At 40.4% G+C, this 22435-nt stretch overlaps 1 protein-coding gene across 1 annotated transcript in view; it reads right to left on the bottom strand.

Moving 5' to 3' along the window:
• Positions 1-22435, bottom strand: part of IPMK (inositol polyphosphate multikinase) — a 44358-nt gene that overhangs the window by 16851 nt on the left and 5072 nt on the right. The window contains exons 2-3 of the mRNA XM_080401690.1: positions 22343-22428; positions 5589-5685 (exon numbers count right to left, since the gene is read on the bottom strand). Of these exons, the coding sequence (XP_080257816.1) occupies positions 5589-5685; positions 22343-22428 (183 nt within the window). The remainder of the gene's footprint in view (positions 1-5588; positions 5686-22342; positions 22429-22435) is intronic.

Raw genomic sequence — 22435 nt, 5'->3', positions numbered from 1 at the left:
GTTTAAAGAGAGAAGAGGGACAGTGGCTTGTTTTAAGTTACTTGTCTGCTGTACAGACAGGTAACAAAACCAGTTACAAGTCAAGATAAAGGGCACAAGCAATATTCCATTTCCACTTAATAAGCAGAAACACTTTCTTAAGGGTAAGAAGCAGGAGGCGCTTTTATTACTTTAGTAAGTCCTACATAAAGCTTCACTTTTTACACCATCACGATCAAATGCCCAATTCCCCAAAGTACTTATGTATCAATCTGAAATAGGTTTTATTTAATTCTCAGATGCCTGCTTTATGTATAAATGAGACTAAGCATATTGTTAATTTAAAGTCATTCTCGGGAAAGCATGTGGAACTAATACGCTACTTATAAAAATCCAGTCTCTTAACTCACTGCAGCTTACAGTCCTTTCCAATGTCCTCTGGGCTACAGAATCAATCCAGAGATTAATTATAGACTAGCTCACCCATAGACTAGTTAACTGCAACTGCAGGGATGCCCAGCTAAAATAACTCATACTTAACTTTGAGAAGCCACAGGCAGCAAACATACTCTGTATTTGCTGACTAGATATCCCCTAAGGAAAAACAGGACAAATAGAGAATACACTTCCTAGTAGGGAAAGCATCACCTGAACTGCAGGTGCCACATCATCTGTTTAAAGTTTTTATACACTGATCTAATTCAGTCAGATATTAACACAGCTTTTGTGGGGTTTTGGAGAATTGCTACTAAATCCAAGGGAGTCCATACAACCTGTTAGCTATCTGTTATTAAAACAAAAATTGTAAAAATCTAAACACCACCCTTCAATCCTTTTTGCATATTACAGAAATCGCTGTAATCAATAGATTTGTGTCATCGCTCTAAAACAATCCAGAAAACAACTAAATGAAATTCAAGTTTTTCAGTGCTTAGCTCTCAAAAGCACTGAGACAAAGGTATGCCATGGGAGGTGGGGAAAGAAATACAAAAACATCTCAGAAAATGGCTGCACTCCTTTACCACCAACTGCAAAATGCTTTGGATTATGTTGTGAGCACCTCCTGACTCAAACCGTTACAAAACCAAAATTATACAAATTCCAAGTTGCCACAAATTGTACGAATTGTTTAGATGCAATATTTTTATCAACCCTGAAATCTAACTGCGTATAGTGTGAAACATCTATTTCTATAACACAACAAAGAGTGAGCCCATAAAAATAACTAGCTTAAAAAGAACTTAAGTCTCCCAAAACCTAGCATACTTCCCGTCAGACAACAAGTGGACAAGATTGTCATGCTCTTTCCATTGAAGGCATCTGTAGAGTGCCTGTGGTCATCTGCCACCTTCTGTCCCACTGGTCCAAATCCCTCTTCTAAGCATAGAGCACCAACATTCAACACCTCCCAAATATTTAGAAGTTCTAAATATCTGTCACTTTTCAGTTCCCCATCCATTTCAGATCTATTAAGCTAGATCATCTCTTACTGACCTAAAAGTGTAACAATTACTATTTTTAAAAAACTAAGCATTAAAATAACTTAGGAGCTAACACTAACCATGGGAAACACTAATTACTTGGCAAAGCCTGTAAGCTATTCCTAAGTGACTCATCTCTCTCACACTTTCTAGAATTATTATTTAAATCTTCCTCATAAGCTAACTGCAAGCTCAGAATTAAGATTACGTTACACCTGTTCAACGCACACTCCCACTCTCAAAAAGCTTTTTGTCCTTGCAGGGAAAGCAATGCCGCCACCACAGATAAAGCATTACACCAAGCTATTTTTCCTCAATACAGCATAAAAAAAAAAAAGCATCATGTTTTTATGCTTCATTTTTCCTGGCACTGTTCAGTTATTTGCACTGTGTTCAACAGGCTACTGAAAGAGACCCCAAAACCACAGTATCAGAACACACCCCAACTTGCAACGTTTCCCCCTACAGTATCTGGAAGCATTAAGACTAAGGCAAACAAAGCTTCAGATGGAAACATTGGTAGATACCACCTTGAAGTCAGATGCTCTCATTGTCTTTGAGGATTTGACCCCCAAGTGTCCTTCTGAAGGTCATCAACAAGCCTGCAGCTCAGCCTAGATAACTAGCACACTATCCTTCCTCTCCTTGTTTTGTTAAAGAAAAAAAACAGATTTTCCAAGCAGTTCAGATTTTCTAAACTATTATGTAGCACACTGCTAACGCAATGTGTTTCTGAACATCATGCATTTGCCATCTAAAACCAGGTTAAATTAAAATCTCCTACAGAGAAAATAATTTTAAGGATTTTTGCATCTTAGCTTTGGTAGGTAATCCTGACTATACATCTCAAGAAATTAAACAAATCATTCCTCAGAGACTTGCCCTCCCCCTTTCTGTTTTTCAGGGGCGGGGAAGATGGCAGGAAGACGTGGCTTCACTTATTATTTACATATTTTATTACACTCCCAAAGGAGACAAACCAACACCACCAACATTCATTCAGCAAGTATGCGTGACATGAACCACTGCAGACTTCAGCACGTACATGCTGATGCATTCAGTCCTCACTGGAATCAGAAGTGACAAAATAACTTGAAGCATCTGACTTCTCATAACTTACATCTCTCAAAACATATGAATAAGCAGGGGAAAGCCTCAGTTACTCCCAGCAACAAGAAAAGAAAAGAAAGGTTTGAAGCTGGCTTATATTTATCTACCCTGTTCTCAGTTTAGGCAATAAAAATCAAGAGTACAGTATGAAATGAGCAGCAGTAAAGTTACTTAAAAAAAAAAAATATGCAGAGGCAACAAGTAGGCAGCAAAAACCAGAACTCTCAGCAGGAGATACAAAAAGCTCGACATGGCTCCTACATCTTTATAACAACTTTTCCACTTCATTAATAAACTCCCAATGCCCACAACGCCAGTGAACCCAAATTTCAAACCAAACTGTCTCACTCCAATTTTAGATTAGCTTAGGGAGACGGAGTGTCACCCACCTCTAACTCTATCCCCTGTGCAGTAGTATGGTATGCAACTTGTAAAATAACTGTCCTCTTAACGTTGATATTTTATCGATACTGTGTCCATCTTTTCTGTCATGCTTCCTATATCCTCATTTACACTTAATACATTTAACCCCTTTTAGCTAGCAATTCCATCCACTCATCTACATTTTGAGCATAGAGGACTGATGCTTCTCCCTAAGTATTTCTCCAAGAAAATAAACTCCTGGACTTCTTCAACTTACCCACCATAGCTCCTGGTCACCCATCACATGGAAACTCAGAGACTGTCACAGATGAAGTTCTGAGTGGTCCTAGATTAAGTTACTCTTGTTTTTTTTCTTACCACGAGCCTGTGATTCTCTCCGTATCTGTATGAACCTACTCAGACAGTCAACCCTGTGCCCAAGATAACAACTATGACGCTACACATACGCAACACCACTCTACCAAGGAGTCCTGCTTCTTCCTTATCTCATAAGTAAGGAATCTTTTTATTAAGAAAGAACACTGTCCTATCAAACCAGGCAAGCCATTGCTCCTACACACACACACTTAAATAATTAAGATAGGTACAGTTCAGAACATGCAGCAAGCAGTTTGGTAACTGGTAATTGTTTAATTCAATTTGTTTTTTTAGAAGTCACCTATGCCCAATGTAGGAACAATAAGGAATTATTTGGTTTACTACTCAGAGATTATATGGAGCTGCATCCCCAGAATCTGTAAAGCAGGGACTGACAAAGGTCAGGCTCCCAATGTCAAGATTCTCTTATCTCATGTCACCGAGACACACCACAGGACCTAAATATACTGTTCAATCATTTAAACAAGAGCTTAACCCACAGTTAATTTGGGCAGACAGGTAACAAACCCATCCATGGTTTCCCCAAAACAGTCTCTCTATGTCCCTTGCTCTGTGTGGTTACTTCCCTTCTTCCTATTTTTCTAAATTTCTTTTCCTGTTTTTTATGCAGTCTTTTCCTATTTTTTATGCAACACTGCCAATTCTTTTAGTCTCTGGTGCCAAGCACTGGTGCACAGACACACACAAATGCATCATGGGTCTTCCTTTGCACCTGGCATTAGCAAAATGCATTTGCAAACGCCTGCTAACCAACCAATGACTTCCAACATGAATGACTACCTCCTCAACTTTGGATGTACCCAGCATGTGTGCATTCTGTTAAACTCCATCATCTCCAATGTATTTGTGTAGTCTTGATAGAAATCAAAACTCATTAATACTACAGATAACAGAGTTGGCAATGGAGTGTTTTGTTTGAACTCCCGCCATAGCTTTCTATGAAGAGGACTCCTGATTGTGCATTGTCTTTTCAAGAAGCAAACCAAACAAAATCGAAAGTTACTCTTCCTTTAAACAGTTATTCCTACTGGCTATGTGTGGATTCCTGGTGGAGACCTGCCAAAATTCAGCCCCGTGGCACACTGTGCTAGTGAATTCCCAAAGTTAACTCAGGATGCGTTCAAGTACTGTATCTTGGCTAGACCATACATTTTTAGATCTTAAGATCATACCATGAATAGAATAAATTGATTTCCAATTTGTAAGGGACATTAAGTGAGCTCCACAACACACACAAAATTATACAGGAAGGAAAAAAGATAGCTCCAGTACAGCTATTTGAGTCAATGCCAGATACGAAAGCATGAAGGCAAAACTGAGCCAAGAAAGTGCTGGGTACTACCACAATCTTCCTTGCATTTCTTTCTGCAGAGTTTAAACAGTGTCTTTGGACGCTGTTTTATTACTCCCTTTTGAAAATAAGTCTATCAAGTGACAGCATAAGAAGACAGCTATATTAAAGGAGCACAGCACGTAGTTTTGGTGCCCATGTATTTAAATACATTCAGAGTCATCCTTTTGTTTCTGTATGTTCCAGAAGCTCCAATTCCCCAGTATAAGAGAAGTCCTCAGAAGAAAAACTAGTTTCTGTTTTAAATACATCAATAATATCTCTTTTGTCTCAAAATCCAATTGCTCCCCCAAAATATCTTTTTCTTCCTGACTCCTAACATGTTATACAAACACAAAGTTAAGATAGCAGAGCTTTGTTCCATTCAAAGCAGTAACAGAGGGTGACAAGCAGAGCTCCCCAGCTTCACCAGTACCTGCTTTGCATGATACAGCATAACAATGGGATCCAACCTCTGGAGATCCAGCAGCAGATTCCAGTTTGAATGCCTCCCCTTAGGCCCCAACCTATCCTTTTTTTTTTTTCTTCCTTACACACCCACTCAGCACCTGCCTCTTGCTTTGATGGCCTGACCAGACATAAAAATGCAACCAGCCCACTCCTCCAGCATGACCCAGACAGAGGCAGCAGCTCCAGGGCAATATGCATCAGATCCAGCAACCAGGAAACATTTGCCATACCAACAGCCATGTCCCATCAGCCCTGGGAGGAAAGGCTCCAAAAAACTAATCCAGTCAGAGGGCTGCAAACTAGAACAGGGGAGGGAACACCAGTGGGTTACACAACAAAAACAACAAAAAAACCCAAAACCAAAAGAAGTCCCACAGAGCTCGCAACTGCCAAAAATCAGTCTCCAGAAGATTTTTCTGGGAGGTTTGGATTGACAGATAAAATTAGAACAGTACCATTTGGTGCAGTAGGTGGTGACCAGACACCGAAGTATTTTGGCAGATATTCCCGCAGCTCCAGAAGAATGCTGTCGCAACAGTTGGAGTCATAAACCTGAAATACATTAGGGAGGGGTGGAGAGATCATCAGTTTAGAACATTCATTTTATACTTCCAATTGTCCCATAACTGTAATTTCCTATAGTCTTTGTTTTCATATGTTTAAGATTTCTACTTCACATTTAAAAGCCACACAAGATTAAGATTATAATTATCATAGTCCAACATAAATAAATGGTATCCTTTCTTTCAAATTTTAAAAGTGGAAAAGATGCATCAACTCTAAGAATAATTTACGTCTTACCTTGAATAAAAATCTAAACTATAGTTGTTAGCATCAAGCCTATTTAGCAACATGGGTGTTCTTCCATCCTGGATCCAAGATTGTACAGGATTACTACACTGCATCATATTCCCAAAGCTTTTTAAGCTGTATCAGGTAAAGTATAAAAAAAGCTCAGACCGGATAGTACTTCCTCATTTCCTCCAAAACAACTCATTCTGTAACTACATTACACAATCAATGCACAAATCAAATATAATTTTTTTTTATTTGCTTTACTGTTTTCAACATTCTTTTCAACTTCCGTGAGAAAAACAACAGTTTGGGAACAGCAGCTGGTTTATATTCCTGAAGGAGTAGTTCTTTGCAGGGTTCAAATGAAGCCTTGGATACTATCTGCTATGGGATCACATGACTGTCACCAGTTTGCAGTGGTGTTGCTAAGAGGATTTAAAACCATCCCCTCGACCAGATTCCCCCCACTCTGCCCGAAGATCTAGTTACAGGCGTAGGCGATAGCCTATAGGATGGTTCAGCAGGCTTTGCAGACCAAAAGATCTATATCCACACAAGCACAGGTTACAATGATTATTATTGCATGTAGGAACCATCCCATCCTAACCCCCTTGCACCTACCCTACTTCTGACCGTATCACTCATGTCCTGTCCCTCAACTCCACAGCAGCTGCACAGCAATACCACAGGCGCTGCACAGGAGTGACTAGGGCAAGCTGGTAATTTTGCTTTTACTTCAGCACGCAATGTACAGGAGTGCAGTCAGAAGCAACGTAAAACATTATTTAAGGTGTTAACAGAGCTCTGCAGTTAGCTCAGCTCATTGCACCAAGATCCACATTTAATCATGGTGGGAGACTATCTTGCAACAGAAACTACAAAATGTACGTATCACAAAATACACGCCTTTAGTGTTGTAATATTAATACACCTCGGGAGGGAAAAAAACCCCAGACCTGAAGTCTAGCTACTATTTTAAAGCATCAAGGCAAGCCTCAGCTATGACCACCGATGCCATGTAACTCTAGACAGAGCCGCATGCAGCAGCAGAATGTTAAAATTAGTCAGCGCGGGTTTCTGCTACATTTAGTTTTCATCATAGAAACCTCAAATGGGCAAACTCAGATCACCAGTGTGCTTCAAATGCACCCGTGTTCCACAGCCTTTAGGTATGTTTAAAACCCTCTCCTGGGCTTGTACCAGCCACAATTCTGACACCTTTATGCCAGCACTGTACTGGGCAGCAACAAGGTGGTGATAAAACCAAATCCACACTGACTTTATGCTAAATAATTCAATTTGACACATTCCTTTAACTAGCTTATGATTTAAGCCCCATTTTAAAGACCTTAAGGAGAAGGCTGAATCCTCAAAGCTCAAACTACACAAATACGTCCACGGGGTGATGCAAAACACTGATGTACACCTACCACCACACCCTCTACCACTACTGTCGCTATCTTAAGCTTAAGCATACAAAAGTTGCTGGGTGTTTATCTTACCAAGCACAGGGCACTGATCTCTTTTCACAGGCCCCGGTTCGACAGGCCCTGAGGACTACAGGTCTAGGGCTATTTTTCCTCCAAGTTAACACAAGCTGGTACGCTGATACACTTGTGCCCCAAGACAAAAAACCTTGCTTGTCCCTGGGATCAGTCGCTGCTGTTTATTTTCATTTAAGCAACATTTCTTTGCTGAGCCTCAGATGTTGCCAGCAGAAGACAAGTGTTTTCACCAGAAGACTGCAATGTAGCTTGATCTTACTAACTTAGAAAAAAAAAAATTAAGGGTGGGAGAGAAGAGAAAAAAATTAGCACCAAGCAAACGCTGAGGCACAGACCCATCCACTACTATCTTTTGTAATAGAGTTCACTGCTCACCACCATACAGACAGCTGTTTCTGGGCCAGGGCTCCAAGCACTGACCAGTGGATTTACTTCATGCTGTGAGTGTTTTCAGTAAGTACTACAATCTCAATTATTTTTTTTTTACTGTGGTAGTTTACTATCATAGCACCTCATAGCTAAGACAGGGAATTGCATTGCACCCAGCACAAATACTATTTTCCCAGGTGAATTTAGGCAGATCTGAGAGGCAGCAACCATCATGCATTATCACAGCCTTTACAGGGGAACATATATATGTACTTGGGACAGGAAAAAAGAGAGAGATGGAAGCATTAAGTGCAACAGACAAGGAGAAGAAACACTGAATGCAGCTGAAAAAAACAGGCAAACATAATCAGAACTCATTTGCTTAACTTACTGGCCATAAGGTTCTGACAAAGTGACATGTCAGGAGACCACTCCCATGTTTTTAAGTCACTACATTTGCTTTGACTTTAATCACAAACATTAGGCAATTGAACTTACCAACTTTGCAACTACCTACAAGTGTGCTCCTGCGTATTTCAAATAGTAGGATACAAAAAAGATAGTCAGGTAATTTATAATGCAGTGTAATAGGCCAACGTCAAGGCCAAATGAGGAAAAGAGCTCCAGGAATGGTATCTTCCAAGTAGTCTATCCTTTAATACACCGATGCAAGACATTTTAAACTGAGACAAAACTCACAGTAATACATTGTTTAGTATCATTACTTCAGCATAACAGAACTAAGTTCATTATTTCTGTCTCTCAAGAAGTTATCTTGCTCCCAGAAACAGTAATAAACTCCCCTCATAAGTTTGACATAACATACACAAAGCACTTATTTGACTTTAATATAGACCTCAGTCTCAGCCAGTAATGTAGCTGCATGTCAAACAAGAATAAGCACTCAGTTAATAAAGATCAGAGCAAGTCATCTGGTGTGGGCAAAGCAACAAACCCAGGCATTTCAGGAATTACACTTATTTCTGTGCAGGAGAGAACCCCTTCTGCTCCTTAGAGAAGGACCTTGCAAATGGCACCCATGCCACGGGCACTTCTCATTCCATACAACCCGGTAGCAAGCTACATATTCAGGCATCATTCAGAATGCCAAATATAAATCTATACATGACAAAACCATCCCTAAAATTACACAGAATATTAACTGTGCACCTTATGCCCCCAAAGGTATCGCTACCAACATTGCTGGAAAACTCACGGAGAAGACAAGTTAGCACTTACCCCAGAACAACCTTTAGAAATAAGCCATTATATTTTTGCTTATATTGGCAATATTCCAATTTAATTTCAAGCAGCCCCATCTTTTTTTTTTTTTTTAATCTAACAACAGGTCCACTTCTCCAGCACAGACTGACAAATCTAAGTTATTTCTGCTTTACTAGTAACTGTATTTAACATCTCCATCCAACAAATCAAGAACTGCAGAACAATCAGTGACAGCTCAGCCAGGGGAGGTATCCATTCGACGTATCACAGGCTACATTCTTCCAAAAGCACAAACTGGAGACATTAAATTTAATAACTGTTGGGCTTAAAAGCAAGTAAACAGGATGCTGACATTTGGAAGACTACAACATGACCATTACAAATTACAGCAACGAACTCATAGGAAGAATATGTCCCAGATATGTCCTGTGGCAGCTCAGATAGTCTAATAGGCACCATGAAGTCATAATTTCCAGTTACTTGGGACTTTTTAATTCCGAGGCAAATTTACCATCCCTTAGTTTTTAATCCAAAGTACGCTCTGTTTGTTTTGTTAAGTCTGATCCAAACAGATTCATCTGTTTTTTAATGCAAACAGGGGCTGCTTGGGAGAATGGGAATGCTCTTTTCCTTATTCATGACATTCAGGTTTTCTTGTTTTCTAAAGACTCGCTGATCACATAAACAACAAAGGGAGGGTAAAACAAATGTTTGAATTTCAGCAGGAAACTAGTTCTGGCAGTACAGACCCGCCTTTAATTGTCTGGATGAACAAATACCACCTTGACTGAGATGTAGTCTAAAGAGAATCTTCTCAAGTACGTTAGGAGTTTCTTTAGAAGAATATGTATTTTAAGTTTGCATGTATTTTAAAGCTATTTGAGTAGGAAGCTTTAAACACCAGATTAAGCATGTCAGTCTGAAGCATTATCTTTTCTTGTTGCCAGCCATCATAAACTGTCCCTAAAGGCAGTAGCACTATAGCTTGCAGAGTGTCAGCATACACAGCCAGCTGCCAGCATCAGCCAGAGTTCAGTTCCCAAATGCTTTTTTGGTGGTTCTGGGGGGGTGGGGAGCAGTTAATTAGTCACGCACTCAGTAGCAAATGCAAGATGTACAGGTGATAGTGCAATCTTAATTCTGTCTCCCAATGTGTATGCATTATGTTACAAACTTTAATTACTTGAGCACACAGTGCATTTCCCTCTGGGCTCCTACATCACCCAGTTACACCAGGTAAGTACAAGGGCCAAAAAACCAGGCTGAAACAGCAGCTGTGATTCTAGCAATTCCTATCTGCTTGGCTTTACAACTCAGATAGCCCTTGCATCGTTTTCTAAGTAGTACCATCACAGTTTGACTTGCAAGCATCCACAGTATTTGTTTCCACAAATATGACTGGAGCCAGCTCTGCTCAAATTCCAAGTATCTGATACCAGAGTAATTCCAGAAGTTAAATATTTGTTAATGCCATTACACTAAATGCTATTAGATTGAATTGCTTATTTTACTATCTAATATATAGCTGTACTATACGTGAGATTGTCATCAGTATTCTCACTGAAGATGCCTACAGAAAGACAAAAAAAAGCTTCAAAAAAATCAGGATATATTACCACAATTTGATCACCTAAGTGGATTTTCAATTAAGAATGGTGCACACTTGTGACAATCAAATCCTTCTTCCTGGAAAAAAAAATAAATAGCTAGGAGTTAGCCATCTCACCTTCCAAAAAAAAAAAAAAAAAAAAAAAGAAGGATGTGGAATAAGCTTCAGAAATCTCCTGAAGAGATACTTATTTGGTCATGTTTACCAACCAGTCATTCTCTAGCAATGCCAAAAAAACAGTATGTCTTATTTCATCCACTTCCATGTGTTTTATATAGTCAAATTTAGGCTGACCCTAGCAAGATTTGCAGCCCCAGGCATGGAATCATCTTTACAAGAGGCAAAGCAAACCCTGACCCATTTCTGTGGATGTGGCAGAGCTTCAAAACTTCAGCAGACAGAAGAAACCAAAAGGCATCAGTCAGACAGCCACCAGAGCAATGCTGAACAAATACCACAGTGGAGCCATGAGTGAAAAGCCACAGACACCATATGCAGCAAGTCACTCTGAAACAGTCAGAGTTAAGTTGGGTAGAGACAGATCATCCAGTCACTCTTTCTTGCCAATAACCACTTACTACAGAGGCAAGACAGTAATGTAGTTGGAAAGACATCAGCAGGCACACAACCCTACCCCATCACAAGCAGAAAAAGGTTGTTTCCTTCTTCACAAGACAGCAAACTCTCATCTCATCTTTCATTCCACACGATTCCTGGGCAACTAAAGATTAACAATAAAGCAAGTTTAAATAATTTCCCCACACATGCCTACAATTGCTGCAAGCCACCGAGCTGAGCAGGCTGGTGGGCCCTCAGGACCTTCTCGGTCAAATTGCAAAATTAAAGATCATGTTTCATCACAAATCGCTTGCCACACAAGTGAGCTTCCTCTTGCCCTTCAGTCTCTCCTAGGTTCACAACTCACTAACACAATCAGATGTTACATTGATCTTCAACTGCATAGAAGCCAGAGTCTTAATGAACTTCAAAGCTCTTTGAAGTCAAAGAATTTTTCCTTCAGAATGTGCAAAGCCTGACCCCTCAGGCACCACTATCCAATTCATCTTTTTCTTAAAAAAAGAAAAAAAAACAAACCCAAAAAACAAAAAACCCCAAAACTCTTTAAGAACATAGACAGGGAAACGTAGGTGTTTGTATTTACATCAACAGCACAAACACCTGTTAAGCAGTGTCCTAAGGAGGTTACCAGACTCTTACATGAGTGTAATTCAAAAGTACATGGCAAATCACACATCAAGGTCTCCACTCCAGAATCTACGTTCCTTTGGTTCAGTTATGTCAACGTGCGTATATGACAGACTGAAATAGAGTTCACATTAGGTACTCTCCACTAGAGGCCAAAATAAAGAGAAGATAGCCTAACAAAAAGTGGTTAAGACATACTACCATTGGTCACCTGATAAGGAAGTTTCAATTTTAAGACACTTGTCCGATTCTTACTTGCTCTTCCTTCTTAGTTTGACAACACTTACCAATAGAGCTGAGGTGATGCTGTCCTGAAATTACCCACTGCAAAAACTCAAGCTACCAGCAGCCAGAGAGATCCAGCAAATTTCAAGACAAAAAGTCAAGTCACTTTGCCACTTCATACCTCCTCCCTTGAAGAGGTATGGTACAACCAGTTTTCTCATCTGTCTTTACAACTGTTGTGCCAAAAAAACAGCTCTATTACTGCAATGCACTAAGTTGTGCAACATGAATACTATTTAGCATTTTAAGGGAAGACATGGACCTGGTTCGAAACCAGCACCTTGACATACCCAAATCCTCACAGTTGCAAAAGCAAGTTGAACAAAGACAACAAGAGTCTTTTCATACAAATTTTCTGCTCCAAGATATTGTATTTTAAGCAACACCAACTATTCCAGAGTTCAAGCTTAAATTATCACTGAAAGCGATATGGCGGAACAGTAAGACAAAAGGGTAAATAAGCCAGTATGACTGCCCCACTTTCTGAGAACATTAATAAGCATTACCCTTTGTTTCTGGAAAGCCATCTGATAACAGCTGAAGATCCAACCTAGGGAGCAACAGAGAACAAAGGGAGGGAGGAACCCTGAAGCAGTTAAACAGGCAAAATTTAATTTTACATTTCAAAGAGACAGAAAGGGGAACCAAGTCCTGACAGACATATGTTGGGTTGGTTTTTTCCTAATACTGCAAAAGGCAGCCCTCACAAAGAATTTACTGCAGCATTAGCCTAAAGGTGCAGCTTCACGATAATTAAGTAAGAGCCAGGGCTACCATAGTCTGACACACATTTTCATCCACTTCTCTGCGGCAGTGTCAGCATCCAGCTGGTCCTGCAGCCTGCTGAGCACCCTGAGTTGGCTTACTGCCTCATTACCAGGCCAAGGCACTCCACTGAAACTGCCATTTAAGTACATCTACCATCAATACCCCTGAAAAAAAATAATCATGTCAATACCTTCCTTTAAAGAACACCTGTTTGGGCTCCCCTTACTTTTGACAATTTTGTTCATCTAAATTATTTGCATTTTAACAGCAACTATGTATTTTACCATCTTCTAGTATACCCTACCCCTTACTCCAGAATACTCAACTCCCACCTGCAGCCAGGTATCCAAAATAATCATTTCAAGGACTACCCTGCAAATGTTACATCAGATTTGTAGTCTCAGTTTCTACATCAAAAGCCCCTCTGCCAGCACGAGCTCTACTTTGCCATGAGAACACTTGCCAAGAGACAGGCAGCTAGTAATAACCTCTTCATTTTACTATTTTTATTAACTTTTTTTAAACAGACAGAGAAGAATGGTACCTACTAACAGGAATTTTACATGATGGCTTATGATTCTGGAGAAGTATGCAATAGCTCCTTCCATGACGATCAAAAATAACAGCCCAAAAGCTATTCTGATGTTTTCTACCCAAGTAGAGTGGTTTTCAGTTGTTAGAGAACATATGCTAACATCAAAATAGCTGGTTTGTAATAACTAGAGTTATTTTTTTGTTTGCTTTGAATAAGTAACTCTTTAGGGTCCCACCTATACATTTGACTGTGTAAAACTAAGTTACAGAATCAGCTATGAGCCCACATCTTCCTTTCACTAACTCATCTGCTGCACAAGCACATTGGCTGTTGCTTCCCAAACCTGCTAACAACCTCCTTGCTCACCCCTGTCAAGACAGGAAAGCAGCAGTGCTAGCTTGTGCTGGAATCGGGGGTGGAAGGGAGGAAACAAAGAAAACCAGCAATAACACCACCAAGAAACCTCAGGAATCCTTTGATCAGAGTCTGCTCCAGTAAGGCAGAGCAAAAAAATCTGGGTAAGTGGATTCTGTTACACCCAGGCATGGTGAGCTAAGTCATTTGTTTTGCTTTGTCAAGAAGATTTTTATATATATAAACATATATGTGTGTGTGTATATTGCACCTATATAAACACATATATATTTATGTATGTGTATATATACATATATTTATGTAATATACACACTCAGAAAAATAAATACTCAAAGACTGAAAAATAATTGCTACCAAATTGCTCCCTAAGTATTGGATATTACCGGAATTTTAACAACCATGTTATATACACAGTGGGACATTCAACATAATATTTAATGGAGTTTTTCATTTACTTATGGTTGATCTGGTACCTGGAAGACCAAGAACACACCAAAACATTGCATTACACTTCTACCGTATGCACTGGAGATTCACATCTCTTTCCACACATACACAGTTCTGGCTTTATGCAATATTCTCATATTAAAAGCCTTTTTTTTTTAATCTGAAAACTGGAATTCGTGTTTTCGGAGACTGAATTTATTTTCCTTTTCTTCCAAGGAGGCAACCTACGCTTTCCTCAATCCCATACTGGCAGCCTACCAACCGTATCTTATTTTTAAATAAACTTAAAATGCACAAAGTACTGTATTTCTGTATAACACCAACATACCTTCAGTAATTTGATCCATATTCTGAAAGATTCATAACTCAATTCACTTTTAAACAGTATTTGATCCAGTCTGAAAAAGTCAGTGCTTGCATGACTAACACAGAAGGAGCACTGTACTCTTTTAACTTAATCCATTTTAACGTACTTGGGTATGCACATTAAAGCTATGCATTTTTGCTTTATTTTCAGCCAGATCTACTCTCGGGAAGGAATATTCCTTAAAATCAGGTTGGTAAGAGAACTGGGTTTTTTTTGTCCTGCTTACATAGCATCGACTGTAGACTACTCAAGCCTGTTAGCTACCCTACCTAGTAGCTCCCCAATAGCATCAAATTGCAATAATGGCCCTTTATGGTTTCCTTTTGTGAGGTTTTCTTAAGATTTAATAAAGCTGGTTGTAGATTATTCTGTGGCACACAACATACAAGGAGCACAGGGAACAGATGCTCACTGTTAACCTTCTACTGTGCAGTGCATCCCCTTCAAGCTTTTCTTGCTACAGGGTGCAAGAATCACAAAAATCTGCCGTATTTTTTAAGTCTTACTGTCTTGGTACAGTAGGCTTTCAGTCATTTAATAGTGACCTGAAGTACATAAAATGTGAGTGTTTATAGGACAGTAGTAGAAACCCAGCAGATTTAGACCTACACTTCATTCTTCACCTCTCCTAGACAACTCCTAATGTGAAAAAGATCTGAATACATGCTGACAGTATTTCACAATTCGGTCAAAAAGCCATTTTCTTCTCACGAGCTGATGAGTACTGCGCGTCCTTCTTTTTATTACAATACTTTTGTCCAGGATCATGGTTTAAAGTATAGAGTGTGAGGCAATTTCACACAGTGGTTTGGGAACTTAAATTTGCTTATTTCCCCTGCAGAACACAATCCCTCCCAGTCAGATTCTCAGCAGGAAGAATGCTGCCAAGGGCAGAAATGGACTGTATCAGAACATGCCCACCACATTTGCAAACAGGTAATTTGCACACTTCAGTACCGCTACCTCTTACTGGAAATGCAGCAGGTCTGGATGTAACAGAATGAGATACGGCTAAAGACAGCCCTTCAGGATACTGAGCTACAGCTCTGAATGCAATAGTAAAGAAAGGTTTGGGCAAAGCACTGCATCCTCAATATAAGATGTTAAGAAAACCGGGCATCCTTTTTCTCCAAGCTTTGTCCATACAAGACTGAAAAATCAGAACCTTAGCTGGAGACTTGATCACAGGATAAGGATATTTTAGTACACAATAGCAGCATGATGGCCATCATCCACTCCTTTTTCAGTCAAAGATAATAATCTAAATCAAGACTATAAAACCCATCAACTGAGTTCACAAAATAGGGTAATTCATCCTGAAGACAGACATACTTTGCCTCCCCAATTCCCTTCCTTTTCCGTCACTAGCAGAGAACAGTTTACAGAACACATACTGCCTTATCGTGATTTGTGCTATATAGTCTGAAAGGGGGCTGAGCCTTATGAGTCAGTTCTTGCAACTCTATGCAAAAGCTTCCAGGCCAAAACACATCTTTCAGGCTGCTGGCTTGATTTTGTACCATGGAGGGGGAGGGAAGTCACTAGAAGTCTTCTGCACTGCCTTAAGCTGCTTGAATACCAATTAGAATTAGACAATGCAAAAAAGAAGCAAGCAAGCATCAAGCAGTAATGAAAAGCCACTGCACAGGACTAGTGGCAGGTTATTGAGAATGAAATAAACAGTAAAGAGAAGATTATTGATAATGGTCCAAAGGGGCATACTTCCCATGTTTCTTCTCTGTAACCACAGAAGCACAAGAAACTATGACTTCAGGAATATTAACATAATTGGGTCTTCACTAACATGTTATCCTCTGGTCACAAACTCAAAGACTAACAACTGTTACAAGACAGAAGAAGTTGCACAAACAATATTAAATCTGCCTAATGTCAGGTTGCAAAATTACTAAGTTCTTTAGAGGAAACAAAACAGAAAGACAGGTCATTGCCCTATTGAAAGCTGCATTATAATGCATCCAACAAAAGTTCAGAAGAACAATTGTGCGGGCAACCATGAAACCATTACTTCCTAGCTTTCAAGTGCTTGACTCTCACCTAAGTAACGTAAATCTCTTTTACATGCTGGAGCTATTTGTGTGTCTTACATCCTGGCTTTGTTTTCAGGACATTTAACAGAAGTGAAAAACAATTTCCATTATCTACAGTGGTAACCGCTTCCTTGCATTCATATTATATGGCAGCAGGGCTTGAACTCTGAACTTTCAGACTACTGCTACAGCAGCTAACAAAACCATTAGTGATTGGCAATGGGTGGAAGATCTGTTATCCAGAAGGGCCAGCTGACTAGCCTGATTATCTTTTCCCGATGCTACGTGGGGTGAATCAGATCCCTTGGTTCCCAAGCACCGGGATAGAGGTAGAATGCTACTAGACCTGAGCTGGGACTGGGAGAACTCCATCCACCTTTTCATTCCAATCCTCCCAAAACTACCCTTGCACTCTGGGACAAGGGTATCCAACAGTTCAGCTCAGAGTTGTGTTACAGCAGCCTTGGAAACCTTATAGTACTGCAGGTATGTTACTTGGAGCCATGACTTTGCAACATCACAAGAACCAGCTATGACAATTCTGATACGCAGCCACTAGCAAACAGAGGGGGACAAAAAATATAAGCACTGGAAGTAGTCCATGCTGCAAGAGCCTTCTCAGGACAGTTTTCAGTAGGCAGGATGAGGGGGCAAGGTGTACTACTCATACCCCAAGCATCACGCTGTCACCACAGAAAAGCAGAAAGCCAATTCAAGTAAAAGTCTACAGGAACATTTATTGATCTGCTAAGCATAAAATCCCAGTTTATTAGCTACCGTGTTAGCAACCTTCAAAACTTCAGTATGCCACACTCAGAACACAGACACACAGTAAACAGAAGGTTACAGCCCCACCAAGCAAATGCCAGAAATCAGAAGTGAAAGAGCTGCCATTTCAAAACAGTTCAGCGACCTTCTCCTGTTCTGTTGAACCCAAGTAACACTCCACCTCTTGGTGCTAAACACACAGCTTGTAGGAAACTGCAGTCACGAAGGTAACCTCAACAACTGTAAATTCTCTTTTCCTCAGTTTTAAATACTTGCAGCACAGGCTCTGTCCTTTTCTGCCTGCAAAAGCATCTGCCCTGTTTTAAGCCTGACATTCCAGCTTCCCCTCTTCAGGGCATCAACAGGACAGTAGTTTCTGCAACACTACATACTTGATGTGTCAAATTAAGAAAAACCTCGTGCTGAAGAGGATAGCTCTTAAATGGGAAGAATTATGCTAGCACACAGTGCTCTTGGATACAGCCTGGCATGTCTGAGACAAAAGCTCTGTACCCAGCTATGCAAGGTTTTACCTCATACAGTAAGTGACTGCACTAACTTTGTCAAAGGATGTTTTTCCTTCTGTTCCCCACTCAGCTGCCAGAAGAGATCACCATAGGAGGGCTGATGGGCTTCTTCCCTCTCCCCAACACTGCTGAATTAAATCAGACTGTTTCAGTATGTATAAATGCACCCTGGCATAAAGCAAGCTGAAGCCAAATACTAAAACACAGCAACTAGTAGCCTGCTTTAGTGGATTTCTTAGCATGCACGTGTAGGCAGCCTACCATAAACACACACTGCCTTTTAACAATTAATTTTCTTTAGTGGAAATGGGTCACTACTACATAATATATTACATTTTCAAACACTATTTTCCTGTTTCCACATCTCTGTGTGCCACTCCCTCCTGAAACTCCTTTAAAAAAAAAAAGCAGTCCTTTAGAGTGCCTCCACCTACAGGTTCTCACCAAGTATTTCCATTAGATGGAAACAACTGTTGCAGACTATAGAGTCCTGAAAAAACACAACCCTCCAATTTTTTTTTCATTCCCTTGTGCTCATACCTATCCAAAACAAAGTATCTTGTAGCTATTCAAGGTTAAAAAAACTCCAGATTTTTTACCCAGATAAGGCTACCAGAAGACCTGCTAGAGCACTCCATGGTTATGCAGCCAATGTTTGTGAGAAGTTCATGCCCTCAGGTACAGGAAGGGAGTTTGCACAAACTAAATTAAAATGTTATTATTTTGATTTAATAATTACTCATATTTACAGAACTCAGTAGGAAGCAGACATTACCATTGGAAAGTCACACTCCAATGACAAATTAAGCAACAGATAGTAAGTTACTAACAATTACTACAAACCACTCATTGTTCCGCTACATTTTATCATGGGAAGGCTTCACAATCATCTTGTCATATTCTGTGTTTCCCCTCCCTCATAACACAGAACCATGGCAAGCCACTTCCCCATCAGCAGAGAATGACACATATTGCTGTAGCAGAGATAAAAGTCTGGTTTACTTGGTGAAATCATCTCTTAAGAAAGGAGACCTGTATTTAGAGGGTGGGTTGGTTTTGTTGGTTTTTTTAAACTGCTAAACTGAGAATACACTATCAGGAACACAGGAAGGTAACCTAATGGCAGTCTGAGTAGGAATTAAATGAGAGATTTTTCCAGTTTTCCACCTTGACAGAGACCTGTGAAATTCTTCAACATCTTTACTTGCCACCATTTCTGAGGAGGTTTTAGATCACTATTAGTGTTTTGCACTACAGTGTCTTGCTCAAGTTTCCATGCCAAAAGAGAAGCCCATTTTGTTTGGGCTCTACCAGTCAGCACTCAGCTTCATGTTCAATAGAAAATAACCCATCAAAAACCAAGGGAAGAAACTTCTGGTGATTCATGGACACAGACTATGGCCCTCTGTCATGTTCACCCATCCAGCTGAACGCAAATCTAGCAACTTCAGAAGAGAAGAATGTCTTGACCAGAATGAAGATGGTATCTGCCTGGTGTCAGGTTAAATACATCAGAGTTAGTCAAACTTGTCTCTTAAAGGCTCGTAATCTCCTATCATGACACACTCCCTGCAACCTCCAGCTCACAAGCACTCAGACTGCATGCTGAAATACCACTTCCTGGTCATTGATGGTTACTGGAAGATGCTTCTGCCTCAGATCTCTGATAGATGCTCTCCAGCCAACTTGTGCAGCTGAAACTGAGACACGCTCATCTTCTTGCTACCGAGGTTCTTAACTACTTCAGCTGAGGTGAGCTTTACCCCTAAGAAAAAAAATAAAACAACACGTTTTCTGGGCCAGGTACTGAGGTACTAATCTTAATTCAGGCCAGGGTAAGGTAGCATGCAAAGGAAGCAGTAACTGATCTATCACTACAGACAGAACAGTTATAAGCACATATGGAAAAGCAGGTGCAGAAATTAAGTCACAATTAATCCACATATACTAATGGGCAACCATTATTACCATCTTACCAACGGACTTACTGTCTAGGCCTGACAAAGTGACAGCCTGGGATACATCAGTCTTGTTTCACCTGTTTCATTTCTGCACTGTTTCTCACCACCTCCTGTACTAAACCACCTGGTAAACAACCCCTTGTCTCAAGGACTGGTAAAGTTCTCCTTCCCCCATTCTCTGGGGGCTCACTAGCCCACTCCAGGGTGATAACGTCTCTTTGATTTTAAGATGTGTTGAGCTCAGGCACCTAAACAGGGCTATCTTGCTGTTGTTCCCACTGCCCCCACAGTTTCATCACTAAAACTGATAGACTACCAACACAAGGAAGTTTTGCCATCTTTTAGGGAAATCAAATCAGTTCATCGTGTCCAAAAAGCACCAGCACAGGACAAAGTCAAGGACAAGAACAGCAAGAAAGGCTTTTCCCTCTTGGCAGCAACGAGCTATTCTATCAAGCTGTATGTGAACCTGTACCTTACAATGAACCTCACAATCCACAGTAATCCTCATCTTGTAACAATGACAGGCAGCGCTTGGGTGTCTATATCCCACATCACGTGGTTCTGGCCTGACAGCAAACATGATAGTAGTTAATCACTGAGAAGCGATAAATCCCCAAGACCTTTCTCCTGTACTTTCACCTACATAACATACAGGCATTTGCTCTCCTTCCCTTCTCCCACAAAAAGCCATTCTAGTTCACGCACAACTAGTTCCGTATACACCCTTCCCTTTCTCCCATTATTTTTTGAGAATTGCCCAAGCCCTTTCACAAATAGCTTATAACCAAAAAAAACTTAGTGTCAGAAGCAACCTGGCAAGGCCCTGGCATGCATAATTGAACCTAACTTTGCAAGTTACCAGCATTGAGACCAACTTCTCCCACTGTGTCGTGGCATAGTAACAAGGGCACTAACACAGACCTCTTCCTTGAAGATTTTGCCCAGGGTCTTGCTCACAGCTTGTCATGACAGTTTAAGCAACAGGCAAAATGATAAAGCCTGTGTTGTGAACGGTTAACATCTAGGCAATGCTCAAGCTTACCCTCCTTATGCACTGCCTTTAGACAGTGATAGCACATTACTGTCCATCCCTCAGGATTTCACAGAAGAGTAAGTGGCCTGACACTCAAAAGAGTCTGTTCCAACTTCCTCCTTCTGCTGAAGAGTTACTGCTAAGGCTGGACTGCATCTTTCTTAACCTCATCTAAATGACAGTCACTGAGAAACCTCAGAGAAATATTTACATTTCCATTTAACTGGCTCCTGCTGAGCTCCTACTAACTCAAGAGCTGCTGTTTTGTCTAGCAGTCCCATCAGGAGAATTATCGAATAATTCTAGTATGCAAACACATTCTTCACCTAGAGCACACTGCTCAGCCAGTTTTCATGTGAGGCACTTCCACAAAATACTTAAGGTCTTCTGATATTTTTTTTCCTAGAAGGATATTAAAGTTAACCACAAAAAAAACCCCAACCCCAAACACCGCAACAAAAAGAGGGTCTCAAGACTCCTCTCTCATCCTGCATACAGTTCTTCATACTGAATAAGCCATAGAAAGGGATGACACATCAAGCTGATACAGAAAGAACACGTGACAGACTATCACTGGCAGTTAGGTCAGTAACAGAAAGCAGCTCTAAAACCAGTTTGCCCTCATAGACAACAAGCAACAACTCTCCTGATTTATGTTATTAAATTTAATGATAAAGCAAACTGAACGTGAGCAATAGGAAAATTGCAACAAACTACAGTTAAAAACTGGAGAGATTCACTTTTTATTGACTAAAGCAGTGTCTTGCTTAAGAAAGAAAGTGTGCTGGCTTTGAAACCTTTGGGTGCGACATAAGGAAGTTGCTGCCCTGAGTCAGTGATGAGTGTTGCCTATTACCTGATACAGAGTTGGTGTCCATCACCACTGCCACTCTACAATTGCTCTGAGACCCAGGAGCTGAGTTTTAATACAGTGAACAGTTTTAATACAGTCAACAGAGCCATATTTCTAGCAGTAAACCAGACTAGGTGGAAGACTAAGACATGCTAAGTTTAGATGCAACCCATTCTGAGACCCTCACCATCATGAGAAAGATGGGATCAAATATACCACCTTTTAATCATAGATGGAAATAATACAAGTCTTTTCAATAAAATCTTAGATGCTGTGAAAACCCCGCTGTCCCATGAGCAAATGAGCAAGCTTAAATCCTGCAAGTGAAGTAGCTTTGGCAGATGGACAGATATTCAAAGAAGAGGAAGTTCTAGAAAGCACACAGATACCACGACAAGGCTGTTGGTGACCTACCGTTCAGATATTTCTGTTGCACTTTCCCGGCCACAACAATAAGGGTGTACTTCTACGGGAAGGCACACCCATTTCACCCACAGCAAGCCAGCTCCCTCCACCCTGCAGGACGCTCACCTTGTTGTAGAACTCCTGCTCCCTGGGACCACGAGGTGGTGGCTGCAGCTGCTTCAGGACAGTCCCATCTGGATGCTGCAGTATACCTGGAAA

Source organism: Falco punctatus (assembly GCF_963210335.1).
Source record: "Falco punctatus genome assembly, chromosome: 9".
NCBI classification, from domain to species: domain Eukaryota; kingdom Metazoa; phylum Chordata; class Aves; order Falconiformes; family Falconidae; genus Falco; species Falco punctatus.
This window is presented reverse-complemented; position numbering and strand designations above follow the sequence as displayed.